The following is a 25522-nucleotide window of genomic DNA, read 5'->3' on the forward strand; positions in this document are numbered from 1 at the left end:
TTCAAAATGCATGTGAAGTGTGCAGCTCAGGTAAGCAGTAAACAGTACAGTAACAGTAAAAAGCTCACTGTCCTAGCAATGAGATCTTGGTGGTGACAGGGCATTCGTTAATCTGGGGGAAGAAGCTGTTACCCAGTCTGGCAGACTTAGTCCAGATGCTCCTGTACCTCCGTCCTGACAGTGGTGGGTCAAAGAGATTGTGGGACAGGTGGAAGGGATCCTTGTGCAAGTGTGAAGAATTTCAAAAATGCATTAGGTCAGCTCAGCTCCATACACCCTTTTATCATGCAGGCATAATGGAACTTGAAATTCCTGCAGACCTCTCTGGATTCCTATTGTCACTATAAACTCGCAGGCAATGGTCTCACCTGTGTCTTGCAGTTTGCTGTTTTTAGACTATACTTGCTCCCTCTGGAAAACAGCAGTCAAAAGTCAACACCTCCAGACTGAAAAATCATTTTGTGTGTTTCACACACAGCCACACTCTTCCCCGCCATGGAAAGGAGCTGGCCATTCAGCAGCTGGGTGATTTCCAGGGGTGGGGGAAGGGGGTTGTGCACTCTGCTTTAACAGTAAAGGCCTTTTTGGAGGGGAAACCAAATGGCAAAGCATGAGGGGCTTCAAAAAAAATTTAACTTATATAATTATTTTGAAATTGTCCAAGAGGAACATAGTTTTATGCTGAATCACAACATTCATTCAAGTATTGGATTTAGAACAAAATAAGAATGAAATTCTGAGACAGAGGGGAGGGAGAGGAAGAGGGCGAGGGAAAGAGAGAGAGACAGACACACCACAGGGCCAAGCCCTGAAGGTGCCATCTTCCAAGCCACTCCTGGAGATCCTGAAGTGCAAGCCACTTGGTGAGTTCCGAACAGCAAGAACTCACTGCCCATGAAGAACATAATTTTTAAAAAAGACAGCATCTCAGATCTGTGGTTGGCATCTCTACTATAGTAATAGATGGGAGAAGATTGACATCATCAAACAATTAGTAGATTTTTGTATGCAGACCCTGATCTTCTGTCTAATGAAGAGCCAGCTTTTAGTCAGTAGTGGTCATGTGTTGCTTCCATATTGTTAATGGAAAAGCAGTCATATTATAGTTCAGCTCTCTTTACTATAGAAGCAAGAAAAATGAAGCTTGACATTGTCATTTTATTTTTGAGAGTAAATCTGTTCTATTGTATTGTACTGTACATTCTATTTGCAGAGCCCATTACCAAGGAAAAATAGATTTATGGAGATGAAACCCTCAGCTCAGATCCTTGTCACTATTGTGCCTTCATCTCTAAAGCTGTTTCCCTCTGAGCTTTCTCGAATAATTGCAACGGCACTCAAAATTTATTGACATCATTGCCTCAATTCTTAGCCAAGCCAACTGACAAAACACTTAATGGCAACCCTGATGAGTGCAAAACTCTGCCATAAATTTCCTCACATGAGTGAGCACAGACAGTCTATGGCTGGTTTTGCCTTTCGAATGCTCAAATCAATGGAAGACTATGAGTGAAATACATCCTACAATCCAGCCTTTGAAGTGAACTGATACCTTGCAGATTCGTTGACAGCACCTTTTATTGACAGGATTAATATCTATTATGGATATTCAAAGCATTAAACAGAGAATTAACATTTAAATTATAACACATCCTACATAGAAGCAGATTTAGGCCATTCAGCCCATTGAGTCTTCTCCATCATTCTATCATGGCTGATTTATTATCCCTGTCAACCTCATTCTCCTGCTTCCTTACTGTAACATTTGCCATCCTGACTAATCAAGAACCTAGCAATCTATGCTTTAAATATACTCAATTACTTGGCCTCCACAGCTATCCATGGCAATGAATTCCACAGATTTGCCACCCTCTGGCTCATGAAATTCCTTTTCATCTGTCCTAAATGGACATCCCTCTATTCTGAGGCTGTGCCCTCTGGTCCTAAACTCACCCATTATAGGAAACATCCTCCCTATATCCACTGTCTAGAGCTTTCCATATTCGATAGGTTTCAGTGAGATCCCCCTCATCCTCCTAAACTCCAGCGAGTATAGACCCAGAACCATCAAACAATCCTCATAGGTTAACCCTTTCATTCCTGGAATCATTCTTTTGTGAACCTCATCTGAACCGTTTCCAATGCCAGCACATCTTTTCTTACAAAAGGGGCCCAAAACTGCTCACAATACTCCAAGTACGGTCTGACCAACCCCCTATAAAGGCTCAGCATCACACCTTGCTCTTATTGTAGTCTTTCAAAATGAATGCTAACATTTCATTTGCCTTCCTTACCACAGACTCTACCTGCAAGTTAACCTTTAGGGAATCCTGCACAAGAATTCACAAGTCCCTTCGCACCTCTGATTTTTGACTTTTCTTCCCCATTTAGAAAACAGTCTATGCCTTTAATCCTTCTACCAAAGTGCATCAGCATACTCTTCCCTGCACTATATTCCATCTGCCACTTCCTTGTCCATCTCCCAATCTGTCCAAGTCCTTCTGCAGAATCCCTGTTTCCTCAACCCTACCTGCCCTCCACCTATCTTTGTATCGTCTGCAAACCTGGCTACAAAGCCACCAATTCCATCATCCAAATCATTGACATATAACATGAAAATAAATAATTCCAATACCAACTCCTGCAGAACACTACTTGTCACTGGCAGCCAACCAGAATAGGCCCTCTTTATTCTGACTCTTTGCCTCCTGCCAATCAGCCAATCTTCTATCCATGCTACTATCTTTCCTGTAATACCAAGAACTCTTATCTTGCTAAGTAGCCTCATGTGTGGCACCTTGTCAAAGGCCTTCTGAAAATCCAAGTAACCAATATCTACCAACTCTCCTTTGTCTATTCTGCCTATTATTTCCTCAAAGAATTCCAACAGATTTGTCAGGCAAGATTTCCCCTTCAAAAACTATACAGACTTTGTCCTACTTTATCATGGACTTCCAAGTACCTTGAAACCTTATCCTAATAATGAATTCCAACATCTACCCAACAACTGAAGTCAGGCCAACTGGCTGATAATTTCCTTTCTTTTGCCTCCCTCCCTCCCTTCTTAAAGAGTGATGTAACATTTGCAATTTCCAATCCTCTGGAACCATTCCAGAATCTAGTGACTCTTGAAAAATCATTACTAATGCTTCCACGATCTCTTCTGCTACCTCTTTCAGAACCCTGGGGTGTCGTCCATCTGATCCAGGTGATTTATCTACCTTCGGATCTTTCAGTTTCTAAAGCACCTTCTCTTTAGTTATAGCTACTACACTCACTTCTGACCCCTGATACTCTCAAATTTCTAGCATAATGCTACTGCCTTCCACAGTGATGACTGATGTAAAATGCTTAAATTCATCTGCTATTTCCTTGTCCCCCATTACTACTGCTCCAGCGTCATTTTCCAGTGGTCCAGTATCCACTTTTGCCTCTCTTTTACTCTTTATATATCTGAAAAAAAATTCTATCCTCTTTGATATTTTTGGCTAGGATTCTTCACATGCCTGCACCTAGATGCCTGATCTCTTGCGGTCTGTAGAAATTTCTTCTTACAGAACGTAACGAATTTCTAATTCTCTACCCCAGAGATTTGTAAATGATGGATCAGTAGGGTAATTAAAGAGAAAATAATTCTATGTGCAATTCACCCCTTAACAGGAAGGATCTGCAGGGTACAGAAGATGTTCACCAGAACGCTGCCTGGATTAGCGGATATGAGCTGTAAGAAGAAGTTAGACAAACTTGAGTTGCTTTCTTTACAGCAGAGGCTAAGGGGAAACCTGAGAGAAGTTTATAAAATTATGAAAGACACAGATAGGGTTGGCAGTCAGAAACTTTCTCTCGGGGCCAAAATGTTAAGTACTAGAGGACAGACATTTAAGGTGATGGAGAAAGTTTATGGGAGATATTTGGGACATTTTTTTTAAACAGGTGCCAGGACTGGACTCCCAGGGATATTGGTGGAAGCAGATACAGTAGAGGTATTTAAGATAGGTATAGGATGTGCAGACAGAAGAGATTTAGTTTAATTTGGTATTGTATCTGGTGCAGATATTGCGGGCCAAAGGGCCTATTCCTGTTCTGTACTACTCTGTGTTAAAGTAGGTAAATTTTTGAAAGATTAAGTAACGGGAATCTGGTACATAGTTGGAGCTGAGGCCTGGAGTTGATCAGCCATGATCCCATTGAAAGGTAGGGCGGCTTGAAATGCCAAGTAACTTAATCCTGCAACTGCATTCTTTAAATTCCAATCTCTCATGAGAAGGGATATCAGGTGGTCACAGGATAACATTTAATAATGTTCTTAAAGCCTCCTTGGTGAGTAAATGCGAGGAAGGGAACTACAAGTAATATGAGCATTCCTAACCCCAACATAAATCAGCCTAAGTTCCTTCTGCTCAATTTTATCAACAAACCCTGATGATAAAGGTCATGGCACAAATGCCGGATGAGGACATGACTAATATTTCCACATTCTGTATTCTTACTTAGCTTTATTCCTGAATAAAAACATGTTTGACTAGATTTTACATCAACAGAGCAGTTAAGAAATGTTTGGAACAAGTCTCATATCATAGTAAACAAAGCTATAATATTTTCCTAATTGAAGCCTCAATCATCATTCTGTAATTCATCACACTTCTGTCTACTGCTGATGTAAATAATTGAACAGCTGTAACCAAAACATATCTTTTTCCCAATTACAGTCAATACAGCATAACACGTAATTTGTCCCAGTCTGCCAGAGGTATGTACTACATAAAGCTGATCATTCAGATTATTAACAATGCCATCAATATGGCCTTCAACACCATTAGGAGATATCTTTGGAACAGCTGCTCAGTTTCACCCTGAGGCAGAAGAGCAGCTTAACTCCAAGGGAACCTGTATTTAATTAGGATTAACTCAACAATTGCCTGTGATACCTGGATTTGACAAAAATTTCCATTGGACATCTTCTGCAGGTTATCACAGTGTTGAACTGTATTCCTCCTTAAACCTTTTCCTTACTGGTACTCTTATTTCACTAAATTTAAAAGGAAAAAAATGGAACTGCGGCAAAACTCATCCATTTGGCAACACAAATAATGGAGGAACTGTGGGAAACCACATATATATATATGTTGTAACTGGGTTACCTGTCTGGTCACGCCCCTCTGCTGACTGCCCCTGTGGCTCCTCCCACGGACACCTGAATAAAGGCGATTGGGCCTTGGCTCCTCCTCTCAGTCCAGGGGCAGACACTCAGCATGCTGGAGGTCACATTTTACTGCGAATAAAAGCCTTTCCGTATTTACTCTACTTCCAGTCTTTTGGAGTTATTGATGGTGCATCGGGAACACAACAGATCAGGCAGCATCGATGGAAATGAATTGGCAGTCGGCATTTCGGGCTGAGACCCTTCTTCAGGACGGGGAAGGAAGGGGGAAGATGCCAGAATAAAAAGGTGGGGGGGAAGGGAAGGAGGCTAGCTGGAAAGTGAAATATCGACTATCTAGTAGATGCTACTAGACAGTTGTTCCAGCATTTTGTGCACGTTGCTTTGGATTTCAAGCATCTGCAGACTCTCTGGTGTTTATGGCAGCTTTTCCTCCCTGGTTTCCAATGAGGGTGGCTGCTAACATTGCCAATTAACAACACAGTTGCAGGACTCCAGGGATCTTCCCTTGAATTTACATACAATAAAACAAGCATCAGAATTAGGGAAGATTTTGCCTTGAAAATCTTCATAGGGACTTGTCTCTCAGATTACCAGCAAGTAACATTACTTTAAAGCTGACCAGAACTGAATTCGCAGTAATTGAATCTGTTGAAAAATAGCATGACAGGAGATTAAGTGCTTCTCATTCCTCCCATTCCTCTTTCTACTTCAACATCTCAGCCCTCAGTCCCAATGGAAGCATATCATAGCTGTAGCCTTTAAACAAAACTGCTTTTAAAAAAAGTACAATCTCTTTTATTTTAAATAAAATTGCTTTGATGATGCATGTTAATTTCAAAGGGAAGTCATACCGAGTCGGTTGATTTTTTTACAACAAATAACACATTTCATAATAAGGGCGTCGCACGCAAGAGTAGCACTGAGTGACCAGTCCCAGCTCTTCCTGGGTGATGATGTTGCAACTGAATAGCTTGAGGCCAATGCAAAATGGCAGAAAAATGTTTTGTAGTTACGTTGAAGCCAGGTTAGGAAGGAGCCTGTCAACCTTGATCATTTCAAGGAGGTATTCAGAATTACACAATTTAAGCAGAAGGGATGAAAGAACCATGTTGTATATAATAAAACAAACCAGATATACTGAAACAGTTTGAATGTGGAAGGAAAAAAAGTAAACAACCTCTCACAGGCCTATAAACACAGCTCATCCTCTGCTCGAAGTCTAGAAGTAGATACATTGGCCTCCATAAAAGATAGAATTCGAACTTTTGCATTACTTACCTCGCTGTACAGAGTGCTTCTGTACACAATTTCCTTTTTCGTCTTCAATAAATTCAGGGAGACACGACCCGCAACCCTTCAATCCAGGTGTGCAAGATTCTCTTCGTTTTATTGCACAGTCAAGTGCTTTGGAACAGTTTCCAGCTGAAGAATAAAAACACAAAAGTCAGAAGTACAAACCTCAGCTTCTGAACATTTTCAACATGACAGCAGTGGACAAAAAACACTGTATCATTATCATACATCATTATTAATTTACTTCCCACTCTGCACAAACTGATTTCTTCTTGTGCCGTTACAGATCAATATACAAACTAACTAAGAGCAGTCGGTCATTTCACCCTCATGTCTACTCTGCTATTTAATAAAACCCATGGCTGATCTTTAACCTCAATGTCACTTACCTGAACCAATCATACATGTAACATGTGATGTATAGTAATTAAGCACCGTATGTACAAGACACACATAGTAACATACATCTTATGAGTATCTGTCATTGGATAATACTATATCTGCAATACCAGATAAGCAGTATTCCCTCCGATGCTCTAACTTTTATAACCAGTATATTTTTCTCTCATGTTTCCGGGTATGTGTTCTATGAAGTGTACAAATGAATTCTTTTTAATAAAACATATTTACAAAGTGTCAGATTTAACAAAATTATTAATCTAAATGTTTGACAGATAGCTTGTATTTGAAAGAGACATATTGAATGGAAAGTGTTACACTGAGGATTCACCATATACTCTATTTGCAACATCTTTATTTCCACTGTACACAATTTTTCAGAAGTTTTAAAAATCATTAATTAGCACAATTTATCTGCTGTGGTGGCTCGCCCACGTGGCAAGCGAGCCGGCTCCAGCAGTCGCAGGCGAGTCCACAGCCAGTGGCAACCGAGAGGGCTCTGAGTGTGGCGCAGATCTCAGCCCAGAAGCTGACGTCACTTCCGCCCCGCAATGAGCGGGGGATGCTGTGAGCGGGCACTTAAGCGCGCGCAGATTGAAACAGTAAACAGTTCAACCAGACCCTGCTCGACTCAGTGTGTTGCTTTCACTCGTTGCGTATCAGCGCAACATTGGTGACCCCAACAGTCCAGCGGCATTTGGACCCAGCATAAACGACTCGGCTCTGCAGAATGCAGTTTCCCTTAAACTGCCAACCTTCCGGACCACTCAACCCGGGTCTGGTTCAAGGAAGCAGAGGCCCAGGTTCCAGGTCAGGCAAATTGTCTCAGACGCCACCAGGTATTACTACGTGGAGGGCGCCCTCGACCAGGAGACAGCGAGCCGCATTATCGACTTTCTGCATCAGCCCCCGGCAACGGACAGGTACGAGGCACTCAAGGCCCTGAGGCCCTGTTAATCCACACACTTGGCCTCTCTCGCCGCAAATGGGCTGCGCGGTTACTACATATGGACGGCCTGGGCGACCGCGCGCCATCAACCCTGATGAGTGACATGCTAGCACTGGCAGACGGCCACAAGCCTTGCCTGCTTTCTGAACAGATCCTCTTGGAGCAAATGCCAGAAGACATCTGCCTCCTGCTAGCAGATGAAGACTTCAGAGACCCGCACAGGGTGGCTGCCCGCTGGGCGTGCTCTGGCGCGCCAAACAAAATGGCGGAACCACCATTGAAATTAGTGCTGCGGCACGGCTGAAAATCCAGCTCGCCCACACCCCAGCAGCGGAGCACGTAACACCCACACCAAGGGATGGCACCACTTCTAAGACTTGGTGTTTTTGTCATCAAAGGTGGGGTTCTGGGGCCCGTCGCTGCCAACTGCCATGCTTGTTCCAGGGAAACGCCAGGACCAGCTGTTGCTGATGGCTATGGCGGCTGGTCACCGTGATAGCCTCCTCTACGTTTGGGACAAGCGCTCTGGGCATAGATTCCTGGTGGACATGGGGATGGAAACCAGTGTCCTAACCCCCACCGAGCCATGATACCTGAGCTAGAAGAACAGGACCAGAACTTACGACAGCCAACAGCAGCACCATCCGCACCTATGGCACAAGAACCATCCCCTTGGAGTTCGGTTCCAGCTTTACATGGACATTTACACTGGCCGTAGTATCACAGACATTGCTGGGTGCGGACTTTCTCTGCACGCACTGCCTGCTCGTGGATTTGAAGGGACGACGATTGGTCGATGCGAAGACGTTCCAGACTTTCTCCCTCAGTGAGGCCAGGTTACCGGCCCCGCACCCGGTCTCCATCACTCATTCCGACAACGAGTTCTCCAGAGTGTTATTGGAGTTCCCATCTATCATCACACCATAGTTTTCCTCAACAGACCCCAAGTGCGGCGTGATGCACCACATCCCCACACAGGGACCTCCCCTTCATGCCCGGGCCCGCAGGCTACCACCCAACAAGCTCCGCCTCGCGAAAGAGGAATTCAAGAAGATGGAGGAGATGGGGATTGTGCGGCATTCCGACAGCCCGTGGGCCTCCCCACTCCATATAGTGCCCAAGTCCGCGGGAGGGTGGAGACCGTGCGGCGACTATAGGAGGCTGAACGACGCCACCACGTCCGGTACCACACATCCAGGACTTTACGGCCAACCTGCACAGAGCGCGCATCTTTTCGAAGATTGGCCTGGTCCAAGGGTATCATCAGATCCCAGTCCACCTGGACGATGTACCCAAGACGGCCCTCATTACCCCCTTTGGCCTGTTCAGGTTCCTCAGGATGCCGTTTGGGCTCAAAAACGCGGCGCAGACGTTCCAGTGCCTGATGGACGCAGTAGGGTGAGATCTGGACTTTCTGTTCATCTACCTGGATGATATACTTATCGCCAGCCACTCCCACCAGGAACAACTAGCACATTTACACCTGCTCTGCCGCCGCCTAAGCGACTACAGCCTGGCTATCAACCCCGCCAAGTGCCAGTTCGGCCTACCCGCCACCGACTTCTTGGGACACTGGATCAACCGCCATGGAGCTGTGCCCCTGCTGGCAAAAGTTGAAGCCATCCGCCAATTTGCCAGACCCAGCACTGTTAAAGGCCTGCAGGAATTTGTTGGGATGGTTAACTTCTATCACCGTTTCCTGCCCTCAGCGGCCCGGATGATGCGGCCCCTTTTCGGCTTGATGTCTGGCAAGGTCAAAGAGGTCACCTGGACAGAGGAGGCAACGGCAGCTTTTGAACAAGCCAAGAACATACTAGCAAACGCTACGCTCCTGGTCCATCCCCGGGTCGACGTCCCCACTGCCCTCACTGTGGATGCCTCTGACACAGTAGTTGGCGGCATGCTCAAGCACCTCATCGAAGGCCAGTGGAAGCCGCTCGCTTTTTTCAGCCAGCACCTATGACCCCCGGAACTTAAGTACAGCACTTTCAACAGGGAGCTGCTGGTCTTATACCTTGCCATCCGGCACTTCAGGTATTTCTTGGAAGGGAGGGAGTTCACGGTCTTCACAGACCACAAGCCCCTCACTTTCGCGTTTGCTAAAGCATTGGACCCGTGGTCGGGCCGCCAGCAACGCCACCTGTCATTCATCTCGGAGATCACCACCATGATCAAGCACATCTCCAGGAAGAACAACATGGCAACTGACGTGCTGTCATGCACCTCCGTCCAATCAGTGCACTCTCTGTCTCCGGGGGTGGATTATGCAGCATTAGCCAAGGCGCAACGACTGGACAGCGAGATGTTGGCATACTGAACTGCAATCTCAGGACTCTGCCTCGAAGGCATACCCATTGGGCCCGAAGGTAATGAGCTCCTTTGCGATGTGTCCACCGGGCAACCTCGGCCCATTGTCCCGACTGCTTGGAGGCGCCGTGTTTTCTAGGCCTTGCACGGTTTAGCCCACCCTTCCATCCGGGCGACCATCCGGCTGATCGCAGACAGGTTGTGTGGCACGACCTATGCAAGCAGGTTGGGCACTGGGCCAGGACATGCACACACTGTCAAACCTCCAAAATCCAGAGGCACGTGAGGGTCCCACTGCAACCCTTCCAGCCAACACATAGGAGTTTTGAACATGTCCACGTGGATATCGTCGGCCCACTGCCGGTTTCGAGGAGCGAGATACCTGTTCACCATGGTGGACAGGTTCACGAGGTGGCCGGAAGCTATCCCACTCGCTGACACGGCCATGGAGAAATGCGCCAGAGCCCTGATTACCACCTGGGTGGCATGGTTCAGACTTCCAGCCCAGGTCACTTCAGACAGGGGTGTGCAGTTCACATCGGCTTTGTGGTCTGCACTGGCACAACTCCTCGGAATCCAGCTCCACCAAACGACTGCCTGCAGTCCAACGGCCTGGTGGAAAGTTTCCACAGGCACTTGAAGTCAGCCCTGATGGCACGCCTCCGAGGGCCAGACTGGGTTGACGAACTCCCCTGGGTGTTGCTTGGCATCCGCATGGCACCCAAGGAGGACCTGGCCGCATCATTGGCTGAACTTGTTTACGGTGCCCTGCTCACAATTCCCAGTGAGTTTGTGCCAGCACCCCGTGGCCAGGAGGACACAACTACGGCGGTCCTAATTAAGCTCCGGGAGTGGCTTGGAACACTTGCCCCAGTCCTGACGTCCCATCACAGAACAACACCCTCTTTCATGCCCAAGGACCTACAACAGAGCAAGTATGTTTTCGTTCGCCGAGGTGCGCAAAGACCACCCCTGCAGCGACCATACGAAGGACCCTACAAGGTGGTGCGCTGTAATGGGACGACCTGCGTTCTCGACATCGGCGGTTGTGAAGAGACTTTTACCATTGACCGTCTCAAACCGGCGCATCTAGACCTTGAACGCCTAGCTGCAGTGCCACCCCCATGACGAAGAGGCCGGCCACCTAAAAGAACTGACAGTGTGCAGGCTGTAGACTCTGCGCCTCCTAGCGCTGGTTCTGGGGAGGGGGAGTCATGTGGTGGCTTGCCCACGCAGCAAGTGAACCAGCTCCAGCAGTCGCGGGCGAGTCCGCAGCCAGCGGCAACCGAGGGGGCTCTGAGTGCAGGGCAGACCTCGGCCCGGAAGCCGACGTCACTTCTGCCCTGCAAAGAGTGGGGGATGCTGGGAGCCGGCACTTAAGCATGCGCAGATTGAAACAGTAAACAGTTCAACCAGACCATGCTCGACTCAGTGTGTTGCTTTCACTCATTGCGTATCAGCGCGACTACACTGCCTATGACCTGGATCCAGTTATCCACTTATCACTTTGCCTTTTCATACTGGCTATCTCCTCTCTATCTGTCAGTCCAGATGAAGGGTCTCAACCCAAAATGTCAATTGGCTATTTCCATCCACATATGCTGCCTGACCTGCCAATCTCCTATAAGCAGTGAATGTTAAGAGTCATACCATCCTGAAGGACACAAACAGGATTCAGTCAATTCTGATGAAGTACTCTAAAGATTTTTTAATCCTTTATCAATACAGGCAAATGATGACTCATCTACTGTGGTATTTCCAATATTTAAATTTTATTTCAGATTCCAACTTTTCTTTTCAACTTTAATCACAGGATGAATTTGTCATCCTCTGTTGGGTACAAGTAGTTATAAAGGCCCAGAATTTAGTTACAAACGTTTGTAGTTTATACAAAGCCAGCCTCACATTTAGAGTTAAAGTGCACCTTTCCAGCTAAACAGAATGAATAATCTAATCCATTTTTACTTTACCTGGTCTGTTGTGTTCCATTGTTAAAAATGGAACTGAATTTTGTGTTGAGATAACCAATATAGGCCATGCTCTCTTCACACTATTGGCATTAGGAAAGAGGTACAGGAGCTTTAGGTGCCACATCACGAGGTTCAGGAACTGTTATTATCCTCAACCGTCAGGCTCCTGAACCAGAGTAGGTAACTTATCATAACACTGAGCTGAATTCCACATGGTCTCACTTTTAAAGACTCTACAATTCATGTTCTCAATATTATTTATTACATATCTATCTAATGTTACTTTGATTTTCTTTTTGTATTTGCATAATTTGTTGTTTTTGCACATTGGTTGTTTGTCTTTGTGTGTAGTTTTCTTATGGATTTTATTGTGTTTCTTGGTACTTACTGTGAATGCCAGCAAGAGAATGAATTTCAGGGAAGTATACAGTGACATATATGTACTTAGATAATCAATTTACTTCAAATTTTGAACTTTTAATTCAAGAGATTAATAATTTCAAATTAAGACTGCATAGATAATTTTCCCAGAGGTTTCCATTTTTAAATGAGTATTTATATTTATTATAATGAGCATTATTCCCATAGAATTCTGAAGCAATCAAATTTAGAGTAAATTTTTAAAAAATGGAAACATTGATTAATTCAGGCAGTCATTTCCTGCAGAGCGGAAGGGAGGGAGGGACATGATGTTCAAAGTCCCACTTCGTTATGGATGCTGCCAGATCCATGATGTTTTTGTACTTCCGGTTTTTGGATAAGGTTCCTGGTATTTGCAGTTATTTATATTGTTGTGGCTATGGAACAAAAAACTAATTTTGGCAATATCCTGAATGCACTGTGATTCAGAAAACAAATGAACAAACAGAGTTTGTTGTCACACAAGGCAATGGCTATGAAGATTCGTTTCCTACTGGGAATGTGATAAAGCTTCAATTGAAGTATAACAACTGAATAAAAGAAAACATTTACAATAAGGATTCAGAAAAACACATTGAAAAATTTTGTTTATCAAGATATTCCCTGATGGATCATGTACTTGCACTACAGAACCACATCATCTGTATTAACATTCTCTCACAGCCTCTTGACTCTTAAAGCACAATTGGTTTGCCTTAGTCAGAATGTATAATCAAATAAATTCCAGAGAAACAATCATCTTGATATTGATCTAAACATTTATTCTGCTTTGAGCATAGGGCCATTGTTTGGACATGCAACAGTAATACAGGATGTAAGGCAATTCTTCATTGAAGTTACTGAGAAAATTAAAAGCAGGATGTAAACAAGTGAAATGTTTTAGGGTCAAACATATGCCTGGATCTTGAGATACACTTAGGCAGGAATGGGTAAAGTTAGCAGATTTCTTCCATGAAGAACCTGAGTGTGAATCTACATACATTATCTGGGACCAGTAAGGAACCAGAATGAATCAATCAGCCACTCTATTTCAAAGCTCCATTAGCTTTAATATTTTAAATATTAGAAAACACACAAATCTACAAAATACCATTTTGCACATCTTAATATAACTATCCAAGCACATTAAAAAGTGGTTGGGATTTGATGGATATGCATTACCCCTGTTGTTTAACAATAAAGATCCTTTCTATAAAAAAAACTTACGCTCAGGTTATTATTTGAAGCAATGAAAAGTTATTTGGTGGGACCTTTCAGTACTAACAAACGTTTTGCCAATATCAGCATCTTTCTGGATATCCTTTGCTTTGCTAATCAAAGGGAGAGATTTCCTATTTCAATCGTCCACTAATAACTGTTACTAGGCCAGGTACTTCATAGAAGGTGACAATTAGTGCCGCTACTTGTTTTCAACAATATACTTAAGCCTCAATTTCACGAGGCTTCTCTCTTTTGCACCTTTCTACATATCAAATCAGCCCGAAGAACCTGTCAATGCAGTCATGAATAAGAATAGAATTTAGACTCACCAATGTTTGTTTGAAACCACCCAATTTATTGTATGCTTGGCCTTGTAAGCATTTATTTTTATATTTGGAGAACATAAGGAACTGTAAATGTACAAACAATCCAAATTATCTTCTTTTAGTAGCATTCTGTGGGGAGAAGGAAGTTGCAAAGACATGCTTTCCCAAACATGACGAAGAATAAATGAACATCAAGTTCTCTGTAGGTCAACCTTTCAAGACAACAGGACAAAGTTTCTATTTTTTTTAAATTGTGGGACTACGCTATTCTTCAAAGTGATTTAGAGTAAATAAAGCTTAAAAGAAAATTACAAGGATTTTTGTAACTTGCTCACTGTGCAAAATAATCTAAACATCTCTTCAATATAAAAATTGTTCAATTTCTCTATTCAGTTAAAAGATGAGGGTACCATTGGCACTGCCAGCATTTACTATCTATCCTTGATTGCCTTTGGGAAAGTCATCATAAGCTGCCTTTTTAAACTATTCTGGATGGTGTTTCCGTTCAGAAACTCTCAGTTTGTGAACTTAAATTCCAGTGGCTGGGAAGTAATGGCAAGATTCAAGTCAGGATGGCTTGCAATTTGGCATGGAATCTGCAGATGTGGTGTTCATATGAACCATTAGCTCTTATTCTTCATTATTTATTTGTTGGAGTAGCCCAAGAAGTAAATTTTGTATATGTTACACAGGGCAGCCACAAGGTAGCACTGATGGCAGAGGGAATTGATGTTCGGGTTAACACATTAAGCGGACCATTTGCTGACAGGCAATGTGTTGCTGACAGCAGAATGGCAAGCCTCTGATCTGCTTTTGTAGCCACAGTATTTGTGTGCCCGATCCTGTTCAATTTCTGGTCAATTTGTGATTCTAAAGATATTGATGATAGAAGACTTTGCAACAGTAATGATATTGAATGTCAAGGGTGAGTGATCTTATACTTCTTCTCTAATTACCATTGAAAGACAGACTAGCAACTTCAACATTTCAAATGAAAATGATCAGTTCATATTGCCAAGATTAACCAGTCAGCCAAACCCAGTAGCTTCACCAGGTAAGATTTTTCAAATTTTCTTTTGTGCAACCCCATACAAAATTAGCACAATTCTTTGAAACTTTATCATTTATATTGGCTAATAAATGAGAGATAAAAAAAAGTTTGAAACTTCAGTTATAGATTGATGAAAAGTTTTAAACAACAATCTGCCAAATTGCATTCAAATTCCAATATGGCCTTGCATTTCCTTACTCCTGTAAGTTTATCCATTTCCACAATCCCACAATAATTCTTGTGTTCCCCTAATTCTGGGCTATGGCCCAGTTTTTTGTGAACTATCGATGATTATAACTCAACAGTCATAGGCGTAAGGTCTGGAATTTCCTCTGCAAACGTCTGTCTTTCCACCTTTCTTCTTACAGGCAGCTATTTCAGACCTGACTCTTTGACCAATCAACACACATCAAAGTTGCTGGTGAACGCAGCAGGGCAGGCAGCATCTCTAGGAAGAGGTACAGTCGACGTTTCAGGCCGAAACCCTTCGTCAGAACTAACTGAAGGAAGAGCTAGTAAGAGATTTGAAAGTGGGAGGGGGAGGGGGAGATCCAAAATGATAGGAGAAGACAGGAGGGGGAGGGATGGAGCCAAGAGCTGGACAGGTGATTGGCAAAAGGGATATGAGAAGATCATGGGATAGGAGGCCCAGGGAGAAGGAAAAAGGGGAGGGAGGGGAAAACCCAGAGGATGGCAAGGGGTATAGTCAGAGGGACAGAGGGAGAAAAAGGAGAGAGAGAGAAAGAATGTGTGTATATAAATAAATAACGGATGGGGTACGAAGGGGAGGTGGGGCATTAGCGGAATTTAGAGAAGTCAATGTTCGTGCCATCAGCTGCTCTTGTAGTCTGACGTACTGACCTCTACCCTGCCGAGGCACAGCGACAACTTGCGGATACCTCCTCTTATTTACCCCTCAATCGTGACCCCACTAAGGAGCACCAGGCCATTGTCTCCCACACCATCACCGACTTTATCCGCTCAGGGGATCTCCCATCCACTGTTACCAACCTTATAGTTCCCACACCTCGCACTTCCCGTTTCTACCTCCTACCCAAGATCCACAAATCTGCCTGTCCTGGCAGACCTATTGTCTCAGCTTGCTCCTGCCCCACCAAACTCACTTCTGCATACCTCTACACAGTTTTATTCCCCCTTGTTCAATCCCTTCCTACCTATGTTCGTGACACTTCTCACGCTCTTAAACTTTTCAATGATTTTAAGTTCCCTGGCCCCCACTGCTTTATTTTCACCATGGATGTCCAGTCCCTATATACTTCCATCCCCCATCAGGAAGGTCTCAAAGCTCTCTGCTTCTTTTTCGATTCCAGACCTAATCAGTTCCCCTCTACCACCACTCTGCACTGTCTAGTGGAATTAGTCCTTACTTTTAATAATTTCTCCTTTGGCTCCTCCCACTTCCTTCAAACTAAAGGTGTAGCTATGGGCACCCGTATGGGTCCTAGCTATGCCCGCCTTTTTGTTGGCTTTGTGGAACATTCTATGTTCCAAACCTATTCCGGTATCCGTCCCCCACTTCTCCTTCACTACATGGACGTCTGCATTGGCGCTGCTTCCTGCACGCATGCTGAGCTCGTTGACTTCATTAACTTTGCCTCCAACTTTCACCCTGCCCTCAAGTTTACCTGGTCCATTTCCAACACCTCCCTCCCCTTTCTAGATCTTTCTGTCTCTATCTCTGGAGACAGCTTATCTACTGATGTCTACTATAAGCCTACTGACTCTCACAGCTATCTGGACTATTCCTCTTCTCACCCTATCTCTTGCAAAAACGCCATCCCCTTCTCACAATTCCTCCGTCTCCGCTGCACCTGCTCTCAGGATGAGGCTTTTCATTCCAGGACAAGGGAGATGTCCTCCTTTTTTAAAGAAAGGGGCTTCCCTTCCTCCACCATCAACTCTGCTCTCAAATGCATCTCCCCCATTTCACGCCCATCTGCTCTCACTCCATCCTCCCATCACCCCACTAGGAATAGGGTTCCCCTGGTCCTCACCTACCACCCCACCAGCCTCCGGGTCCAACATACTATTCTCCGTAACTTCCGCCACCTCCAACGGGATCCCACCGCTAAGCACATCTTTCCCTCCCCCACCCTCTGCTTTCCACAGGGATCGCTCCCTACGCAACTCCCTTGTCCATTCGTTCCCCCCTATCCCCCGCCCCCCCCCCACGGATCTCTCTCCTGACACTTAATCCTTGTAAGCGGAACAAGTGCTACACATGCCCTTACACTTCCTCCCTTACCACCATTCAGGGCCCCAGACAGTCCTTCCAGGTGAGGCGACACTTCACCTGTGAGTCGGCTGGGGTGATATACTCCATCCAGTGCTCCCGATGTGGCCTTCTATATATTGGCGAGACCCAACGCAGACTGAGAGATCATTTTGCTGAACACCTACGCTCTGTCTGCCAGAGAAAGCAGGATCTCCCAGTGGCCACACATTTTAATTCCACATCCCATTCCCATTCTGATATGTCTATCCACGGCCTCCTCTACTGTAAAGATGAAGCCACACTCAGGTTGGAGGAACAACACCTTATATTCCGTCTGGGTAGCCTTCAACCTGATGGCATGATATTGACTTCTCTAACTTCCGCTAATGCCCCACCTCCTCTTCGTACCCCATCCGTTATTTATTTATATACACACATTCTTTCTCTCTCTCTCCTTTTTCTCCCTCTGTCCCTCTGACTATACCCCTTGCCCATCCTCTGGGTTCCCCCCCCCTTTCCTTCTCCCTGGGCCTCCTGTCCCATGATCCTCTCATATCCCCTTTGCCAATCAACTGTCCAGCTCTTGGCTCCATCTCTCCCCCTCCTGTCTTCTCCTATCATTTTGGATCTCCCCCTGCCCCTCCCACTTTCAAATCTCTTACTAGCTCTTCCTTCAGTTAGTCCTGACGAAGGGTCTCAGCCCGAAACGTCAACTGTACCTCTGCCTGGAGATGCTGCTTGGTCTGCTGCATTCACCAGCAACTTTGATGTGTGTTGCTTGAATTTCCAGCATCTGCAGAATTTCTCGTGTCTTTGACCAATCACTTGTTCACATTTTTTTTGCTAGATTATATTCTTTAAAGCAGTCTGGAGGCTTTTACGTCATTGATAGACTAGAGCAGGTGTGGTTGTTGTATTACTCCCTGTCTATTTTGTGCCCATTGTAATCACAAATGCTTTATTTTGCATGAATATGGATATAATTTGACATGCTTGTGATTACAAGTAGGTATCAAAAATCTCATCTCATTTACTTTGTTGGACAAGTACAGATGCCCATTAGCAACACATGTCACAAATACTCTGTCAGATTGCATTTAATAGAGGCAGCATGGGTACTGGGCATATTAATGTCAACAACTCACAAACGTGGCTATAGTACTGAACATCCTGATGAAGATTCTCAGCCCAAAACACTGACCTTAAGAAATCAGAGGTGGATTCAACAAATGAATTTTTAGTAGAAGTGGATTCACAGCATCTGTAAAGATTCCGTCACGTTGACTTAAGAGAACCTATCCAAGTAGGTCACAGGCTAATGTTCAGAAGCGGAGTCAGGGCTCTCATCAAACCTCAGTGATTCCGTCTACTCTATTCTCCTTCAGAGATTTGCAACCGTTACTGCTGTCACATCATCCAAGCCCACCATCTTTGTCTTTCACCCTGCAAGCTCACACTCTTTTCCCCTCCCACACCACATAAAGAACTACTTTTTATTCAGGGAGGTGATCAAGATTTTGAAGGCAGAGTTTCGTGGCAGTTTTCCTGATTTAAGGAGTGAGCAATCAGCAAGAAGTAGTGTGGAAGAAGAGTTACCCTTCAGTCAGTTCACGATTTAGAAAGCAGAGCTTTGATCAAGTTTTCTCTGAGTCTGTGTTGGGCACGTAGCCAAGTGGTTAAGGCATTCGTCTAGTGATCTCAAGATCGCTGGTTCGAGCCTCAGCTGTGGCAGCATGCTTGTGTCCTTGAGCAAGGCACTTGATCACACATTGCTCAAATGTCTGTGCGAGGAGTGGTGCTCCACACAGACTTCCAATCTACGCCTTGTAAGGCATGAAAATGCCCGCGCAGGCCTTTCATGGTCTGAGTCAACGTTCCCTGGGCAATCCACAGCAGGGGTGTGTAAAAAGAGCTACTCTTTATCAGGGCAGTGATTGAGATTTTGAACGCAGAGTTTTGGGGGCAGATTTCCTGAGTTGAGAGATCGATCAGCAAGAGGAACTCATTAGAAAGGGCCAAAAGAATAATTCAAGTGCAAGTACAGTGGCCATTCTTTTGGAGTGTGGCTGTCTTTAGAGTGGCTTTGGCTCATCTGGCTTAGGCGAGATCAGGCTTGGGGGAGGTAGATTGTCTTGTAAATTACTCTCGCTATTATTTGCTTTCTCCTCATCTATTAGCACATAGTATAGTGAGAATGGCTCCAGGGAAAGTAGACTGTGTGTGGTATGTGGGAAGTCTTGGAGACCTCTAGTCTTCCACATAAATACATCTGCACCAGGTGCACCGAGCTGCAGCTCCTCAGAGAACGTATTAAGGAACTGGAGCTGCAGCTTGATGATCTTCAATTCATATGGGGCAATAATAAGTACATAACTTCAGATACTATTGAGGGAGACGACTTGTCGGGGGGTGGCATAGTGACTGGGTCTCTGGCACTGAGTCTGGTGCTGTAACTCAAAACAGCAAAGAGGTGAAGAGGACTGCAGTATTGATAGGAGATTCCTTAGTCAGAGGAACAGAGACGAGATTCTGTAGGTGCAATAGAGACACCCAGATTGTACGTTGCCTCTCTGGTGTCAGAATCAGGAATGTCTCAGATCATATCCATGGCATTCTTAAACGCGATGGTGACTAGCCAGAAGCCTTGGTACATATTGGCACCAATAACTTAGGTAGACAAGGCGAGGAAGTTCTGAAGAGAGAGTTTGGGGAGCTAGGTAGAAAGCTGAGAAACAGAACTTTCAGGGTAGTAATATCTGGATTTCTGCCTGTGCCACGTGCCAGTGAAGGCAAGAATAGGATGATTAAGCAGGTGAATGCGTGGCTGAGGAAATGGTGCAGTGGGCAGGGGTTCAGATTTATGGATCATTGGGATCTCTTCTGGGGAAGGTATGATCTCTACAAAAGAGATGGGTTACACCTGAACCCAAGGGAGTCCAATATCCTTGCAGTGAGGTTGGCTAGAGTTGTTCAGGTGGGTTTAAGCTAATTTGGCAGGAGGATGGGAACTGGAGTGATCGTGCTGAAGATGAGGTAGTAGGTTTACAAACAGAGGCAATGTATAGTGGGACTCCTAGCAAGGAGAGGCTGATGATAGGAAAAAACTGCAATCAACAGAATGAGCTGCAATGTAAAAGGTGGACAAAATCAAAAGAGGTGAATACAGGACAGAAAGTGTTATACATGAATGCGCACAGTATACGGATTAAGGTCAATAAATTTATAGCACAGTTACAGATAGGCAAGTATGTTGTAGGCATTTCTGAATCATGGCTAAAAGATTATAGCTGGGAGCTTAATGTTCAAGGATACACATTGCATTTAAAGGATAGACAGGAAGGCAAAGGGGACTGTGTGGCTCTGTTGGTAAACGAAGAAATTAAATCATTACAACAAAGTGACAGAGTCGGAAGGTGTTGAATCGTTACGGGTAGAGCTAAGGAACTGCAAGGGTAAAAAGACCCTGATGGGAACAGACCTCCAAACAGTAATAAGGGCGTGGTCTACAAATTACAATGGAAGATGGAAAATGCATGCTAAAAGGGCAATATTACAATCGCCATGAGGGATTTCAATATGCAGGTAGTTTGGGAAAATCAGATTGGTGCAGAATTCCAAGAGGGGGAGTTTCTAAAATGCCTACAAGATGGCTTTTTAGAGCAGCTCATGGTTGAGCCCACTGGGGAATCAGCTATTCTGGACTAAGTGTTGTCGAATGAACCAAAATTTATTAGAGAGCTTAAAGTAAAAGAACCTTAGGGGAAAGCAATCATAATATGATCAAATTCACCCTGAAATTTGAGAAGGAGAAGCTAAAGTTAGATGTATCAGCATTACAGTGGAGTAAAGGAAATTACAGAGCCATGAGAGAGAAGTGGCCAGAATTGATTGGAAAGGAATACCGGCAGGGTCAACAGCACAGCAGTAATGGCTGGAATTTCTGGAAGAAATTTGCAAGGTACGTGATGTATACATCCCAAAGAGGAAGAAGTATTCTAAAGACAAGATGACACAACCATGGCTAACAAGGGAGGTCAAAGCCAACATAAAAGCCAAAGAGAGGAAATATAATAAAGCAAAAATTAGCGGGAAGTTAGGGGATTGGGAAGCTTTTAAATACCAACAGAAGTCAACTAAAAAGTCATTAAGAAGGTAAAGATGGAATATGAGAATAAGCTAGCCAATATTAAAGAAGATACCAGAAGTTTCTTCAGATACATAAAGTGTAAAAGACAGGCAAGGGTGAGTACTGTACTGCTGGAAAACAATGCTGGAGAGGTAGTAATTGGGAACAAGGAAACAGCAGACGAACTGAATCAGTCTTCGCTGTGGAAGACACTAGCAGTATGGTGGAAGTTCCGGGCATCAGGCGTAATCAAGTGTGTGAAGTTAGGATTACTAGAGAGAAAGCTCTTCGGAAACTGAAAGGTCTGAAGGTAGGTAAGTCACCTGGACCAGATGGTAGACACCCCAGGGTTCTGAAAGAGGAGACATTAGTAATGATCTTTCAAGAATCAATTAATTCTGGCATGGTTCTGGAGGACTGGAAAACTGCAAATGTCACTGTACTCTTCAAGAAGGGAGAGAGGCAGAAGAAAGGAAAATAGTGGCCAGTTAGTCTGACTTCAGTGGTCGGAAAGATGCAGGAGTCAATTGTTAAGAATGTGGTTTCGGTGTACTTGGAGATACATGATAAAATAGGCCACAGTCAGCATGATTTCCTCAAGGGAAAATCTTGCGTGACAAATCTGTTAGAATTCTTTGAAGAAATAACAAGCAGGATAGAGAAAGGAGGATCAGTTGATGTTGCATACTTGGATTTTCAGAAGGCCTTTGACAAGGTGCCATACATGAGGTTGCTTAGCAAGCTACGAGCCCATGGTATTACAGGAAAGGTTCTACCTTGGATACAGCAGTGGCTGATTGGAAGGAGGCAAAGAATGGGAATAAAGGGGGCCTTTTCTAGTTGGCTGCTGGGAACTAGTGGCATTCCACAGGGGTCTATGTTGGGACCGATTCTTTTTATGTTATATGTTAATGATTTGGACAATGGAATTGATGGCTTTGTTGATAAGTTTGCAGATGATAACAAAGATAGGTGGATGGTTAGGTAGTTTTGAGGAATAGGGAGGCTACGGAAAGACTTCAACAGATTAGGAGAATAGGCAAAGAAGTGGCACATAGAATACAATGTTGAGAAGTGTGTGGTCATGCACTTTGGTCGAAGAAAGGAAATGGTGGATTATTTTCTAAATAGAAAGTACAAAAATCTGAGGTGCAAAGGGACTTGGGAGTCCATGTACAGGATTGTCTAAAGATTAATTTGCAGGTTGAGTCTGTGATGAGGAAGACAAATGAGAAGATAGCATTCATTTCAAGAGGATTAGAATATAAAAGCAATGATGTAATGTTGAGACTTTATGAAGTATTGGTGAGGCCTCACTTGGAGTATTGTGTATTTTTGGGCCCCTTATCTTAGAAGCGATTTGCTGAAACTAGAGAAGGTTCAAAGGAGGTTCACAAAAATTATTCCAGGATTGAATGGCTTGTCATATGAAGAGTGTTTGATGGCTCTGGGCCTGCATTCACTGGAATTCATAAGAATGAGGGGTGACCTCTTCGAAACCTATTGAATGGTGAACGGCCTCGATAGAGTGGATATGGAGAGGATGTTTCCTATGGTGGGAGAGATTAAGACCACAGTGTCAGAATAGAAGGGCGTCCTTTTAGAACAGAGAAGGAATTTCTTTAGCCAGCGAGTGGTGAATCTGTGGAATTCTTTGCCAAAGGCAGTTGTGGAGACCCAGTCTTTATGTATATTTAAGGCAGAGGATGATAGGTTCTTCATTGGTCAGGGCATGAAGGGACACAGGGAGAAGGCTGGAGAGTGGGGGTGGAAGGAAAATTGGATCAGCCATGATGACATTGCGGAGCAGACTCAGATGAGCCAAATAGCCTATTCTGCTCCTGTATCTCATGGTCTTATCATCTTTCCTCCATTTCCTTTTATTCTCTTCTTCACTTTTTTCCAGTTTTTGACAGAAGACCATCAACACAAAACTGTTTCTCTTCTCAGATTCTTCAAGACTGCTGGGTATTTCCAGCATTTCCTGTCTTGTTTCTAACAACTTCAGTATTTTATTTTTGATTTTTCCACCAGGGTATTTAAAATGGGCTTTTAAAACCTCTTATGAACATAAGAAATACGATGTAAAATTCATGCAAGTTATAATATTAAGCATCAAGATATTAAAAACAAACCTGATCTCACAACAACTAAATAATTAGTGTTTAGATAAACATGTAACAAAAACAACTCAACTGTTGTGAATATTCAATTTGACAAGATATCAAAATTGCCCTGACGAGCAGACAGTTTCACCAACAGAATAGATTGCAAATCTATCCGAATGAGCTATGGTGCAGTCAGAAAGAAATATATTTATCACATTGTGCATGGAATATCTAAATTTTATAAATAATTAGCCTCAATTGACCTCAAGATCTATTCTTATCAAAGTACGCAAGCACTGACATTATAAAAGTTAGATTAGGTGAACCAACTAAATAGTACAAACCACCATTTATGCCCAAGAGCACCTGTGACCAACCACAGAAACCATTACCTTAAAAATTGCTGTGATATTTTTGAATATTTATGGTCAAATTTGGAAGCTTAAAGCAGATAGAACAGATATTAGGACACATTATTACCCATACACATCATGTGCGCGTGGCAATTCAAAATTATTTAGCCCTAATTAGTAAGATAACACTTATGCCCCATGATTTATTTATTATCATTAACTGATCCGCAATCTGTGCAGTTACTAACCGAACAGTGTGACCATCTCTTGGGCAGCTGCTGATCAGTGCTGAAAACAGAACTACTTAACATACTGATTAAAGCTTTTCCTTCGGGATGAGACAGAGTAGCACAGGAAGCAAAAATTAGTTTGTTTGTCAGCAAAATGTACCCCTTATTATAAAATCATGGCAATAATAGGAAATCTGTAAAATTGTTCAGATTGCTAAAATAAAACTAATTATGATTTTTTTTTGATGTTTCAGGCAATTACACTTGGCTGCAGCAGGAAATCTTACCTCACTTGCAAAGACATTAAGCTTTGATTAATCAATGCTGGCAAAAACAGGGAACCTGTCTCCATAACAACAGCCCACAGGCTGAAATGATGTGTCACTAATGGATCAAATTCTATTTGACAGCTGGGGTATTAAAAATTCTTTGAAGCTTTTGGAATGATTCTGGAGGACTAGAAAATCACAAATGTCACTCTACTCTTTAAGGGAGGGAGACGATTGACAGGAAATTTTAGATCCTAGAACATACAACAGTACAGCACAGTTTAAGCCCTTTGGCCCATGACCTTGTACCAACCCTTTAACCTACTCCAAAATCAAGCCAACCTGTCCCTCTGACCTATCCCTCCTTTGATCTTTCATCCATGTGACTAAGAGTCACTTAAATGTTCCTAATGTATCTGCCTCTACCACCATCTTACCTTTCTCTGTGTTTAAAAAAAAACTACCTTAACAATTCCCTACACTTTCCCCCAATCACCTTAAAATTATCCCCCCTCTTATTAGTCATTGCCTCCCTAGAAAAAAAGACTCTGGCCGTCTACTGTATCTGTGCTTAGCATCTTATACACCTCTGTCAAGTCACCTCTCATCCTCTTTTGCTCCAAAGGTAAAAGCCCAAACTTACTCAACCTTTTCACATTAAGACATGTTCTCTAATCCAAGCAGTATACTGGTAAATCTGCTCTGCACACCTGTAGTCTGACTTCAGAGGATGACAAGTTGTTAAAAGTCCATTATTAAGGATGAGGTTTCGGGATATTGTACTTAGAGGTACACAATAAAATAGGTCAAAGTTTTCTTAAGGGGAAATCTTGCTTCACAAATCTGCTGGAATTATTTGAGGAAATAACAGGTAGAGTCAAAGGAGAGTCAGTGGGTGTTGCTTATTTGATTTTCAGAAGACCTTTTGAAAACATACTGCACATAAGGTGATATAGGATCGGAAGGTGCAGAATCTTTATGGGTTGAGCTAAGAAATCGCAGGAGTAAAAGGACCCTGATGGCAGTTACTTATAGGCCTCCAAACAGCTGCAGTGATGTGGACTACAAATTACAACAGGAAATAGAAAAGGCTTGTCAGAAGGGCAGTGTTATGATAATTG

At 43.7% G+C, this 25522-nt stretch overlaps 1 protein-coding gene across 1 annotated transcript in view; it reads right to left on the reverse strand.

The window, feature by feature from the left end:
- The window catches only part of LOC140186359 (neural proliferation differentiation and control protein 1-like), a 233749-nt gene that overhangs the window by 112603 nt on the left and 95624 nt on the right, over positions 1 to 25522 (reverse strand). The window contains exon 2 of the mRNA XM_072240525.1: positions 6443 to 6586. Within this exon, the coding sequence (XP_072096626.1) occupies positions 6443 to 6586 (144 nt within the window). The remainder of the gene's footprint in view (positions 1 to 6442; positions 6587 to 25522) is intronic.

The sequence above is a fragment of the Mobula birostris genome, chromosome 22 (genome assembly GCF_030028105.1).
Source record: "Mobula birostris isolate sMobBir1 chromosome 22, sMobBir1.hap1, whole genome shotgun sequence".
NCBI classification, from domain to species: Eukaryota; Metazoa; Chordata; class Chondrichthyes; order Myliobatiformes; family Myliobatidae; genus Mobula; species Mobula birostris.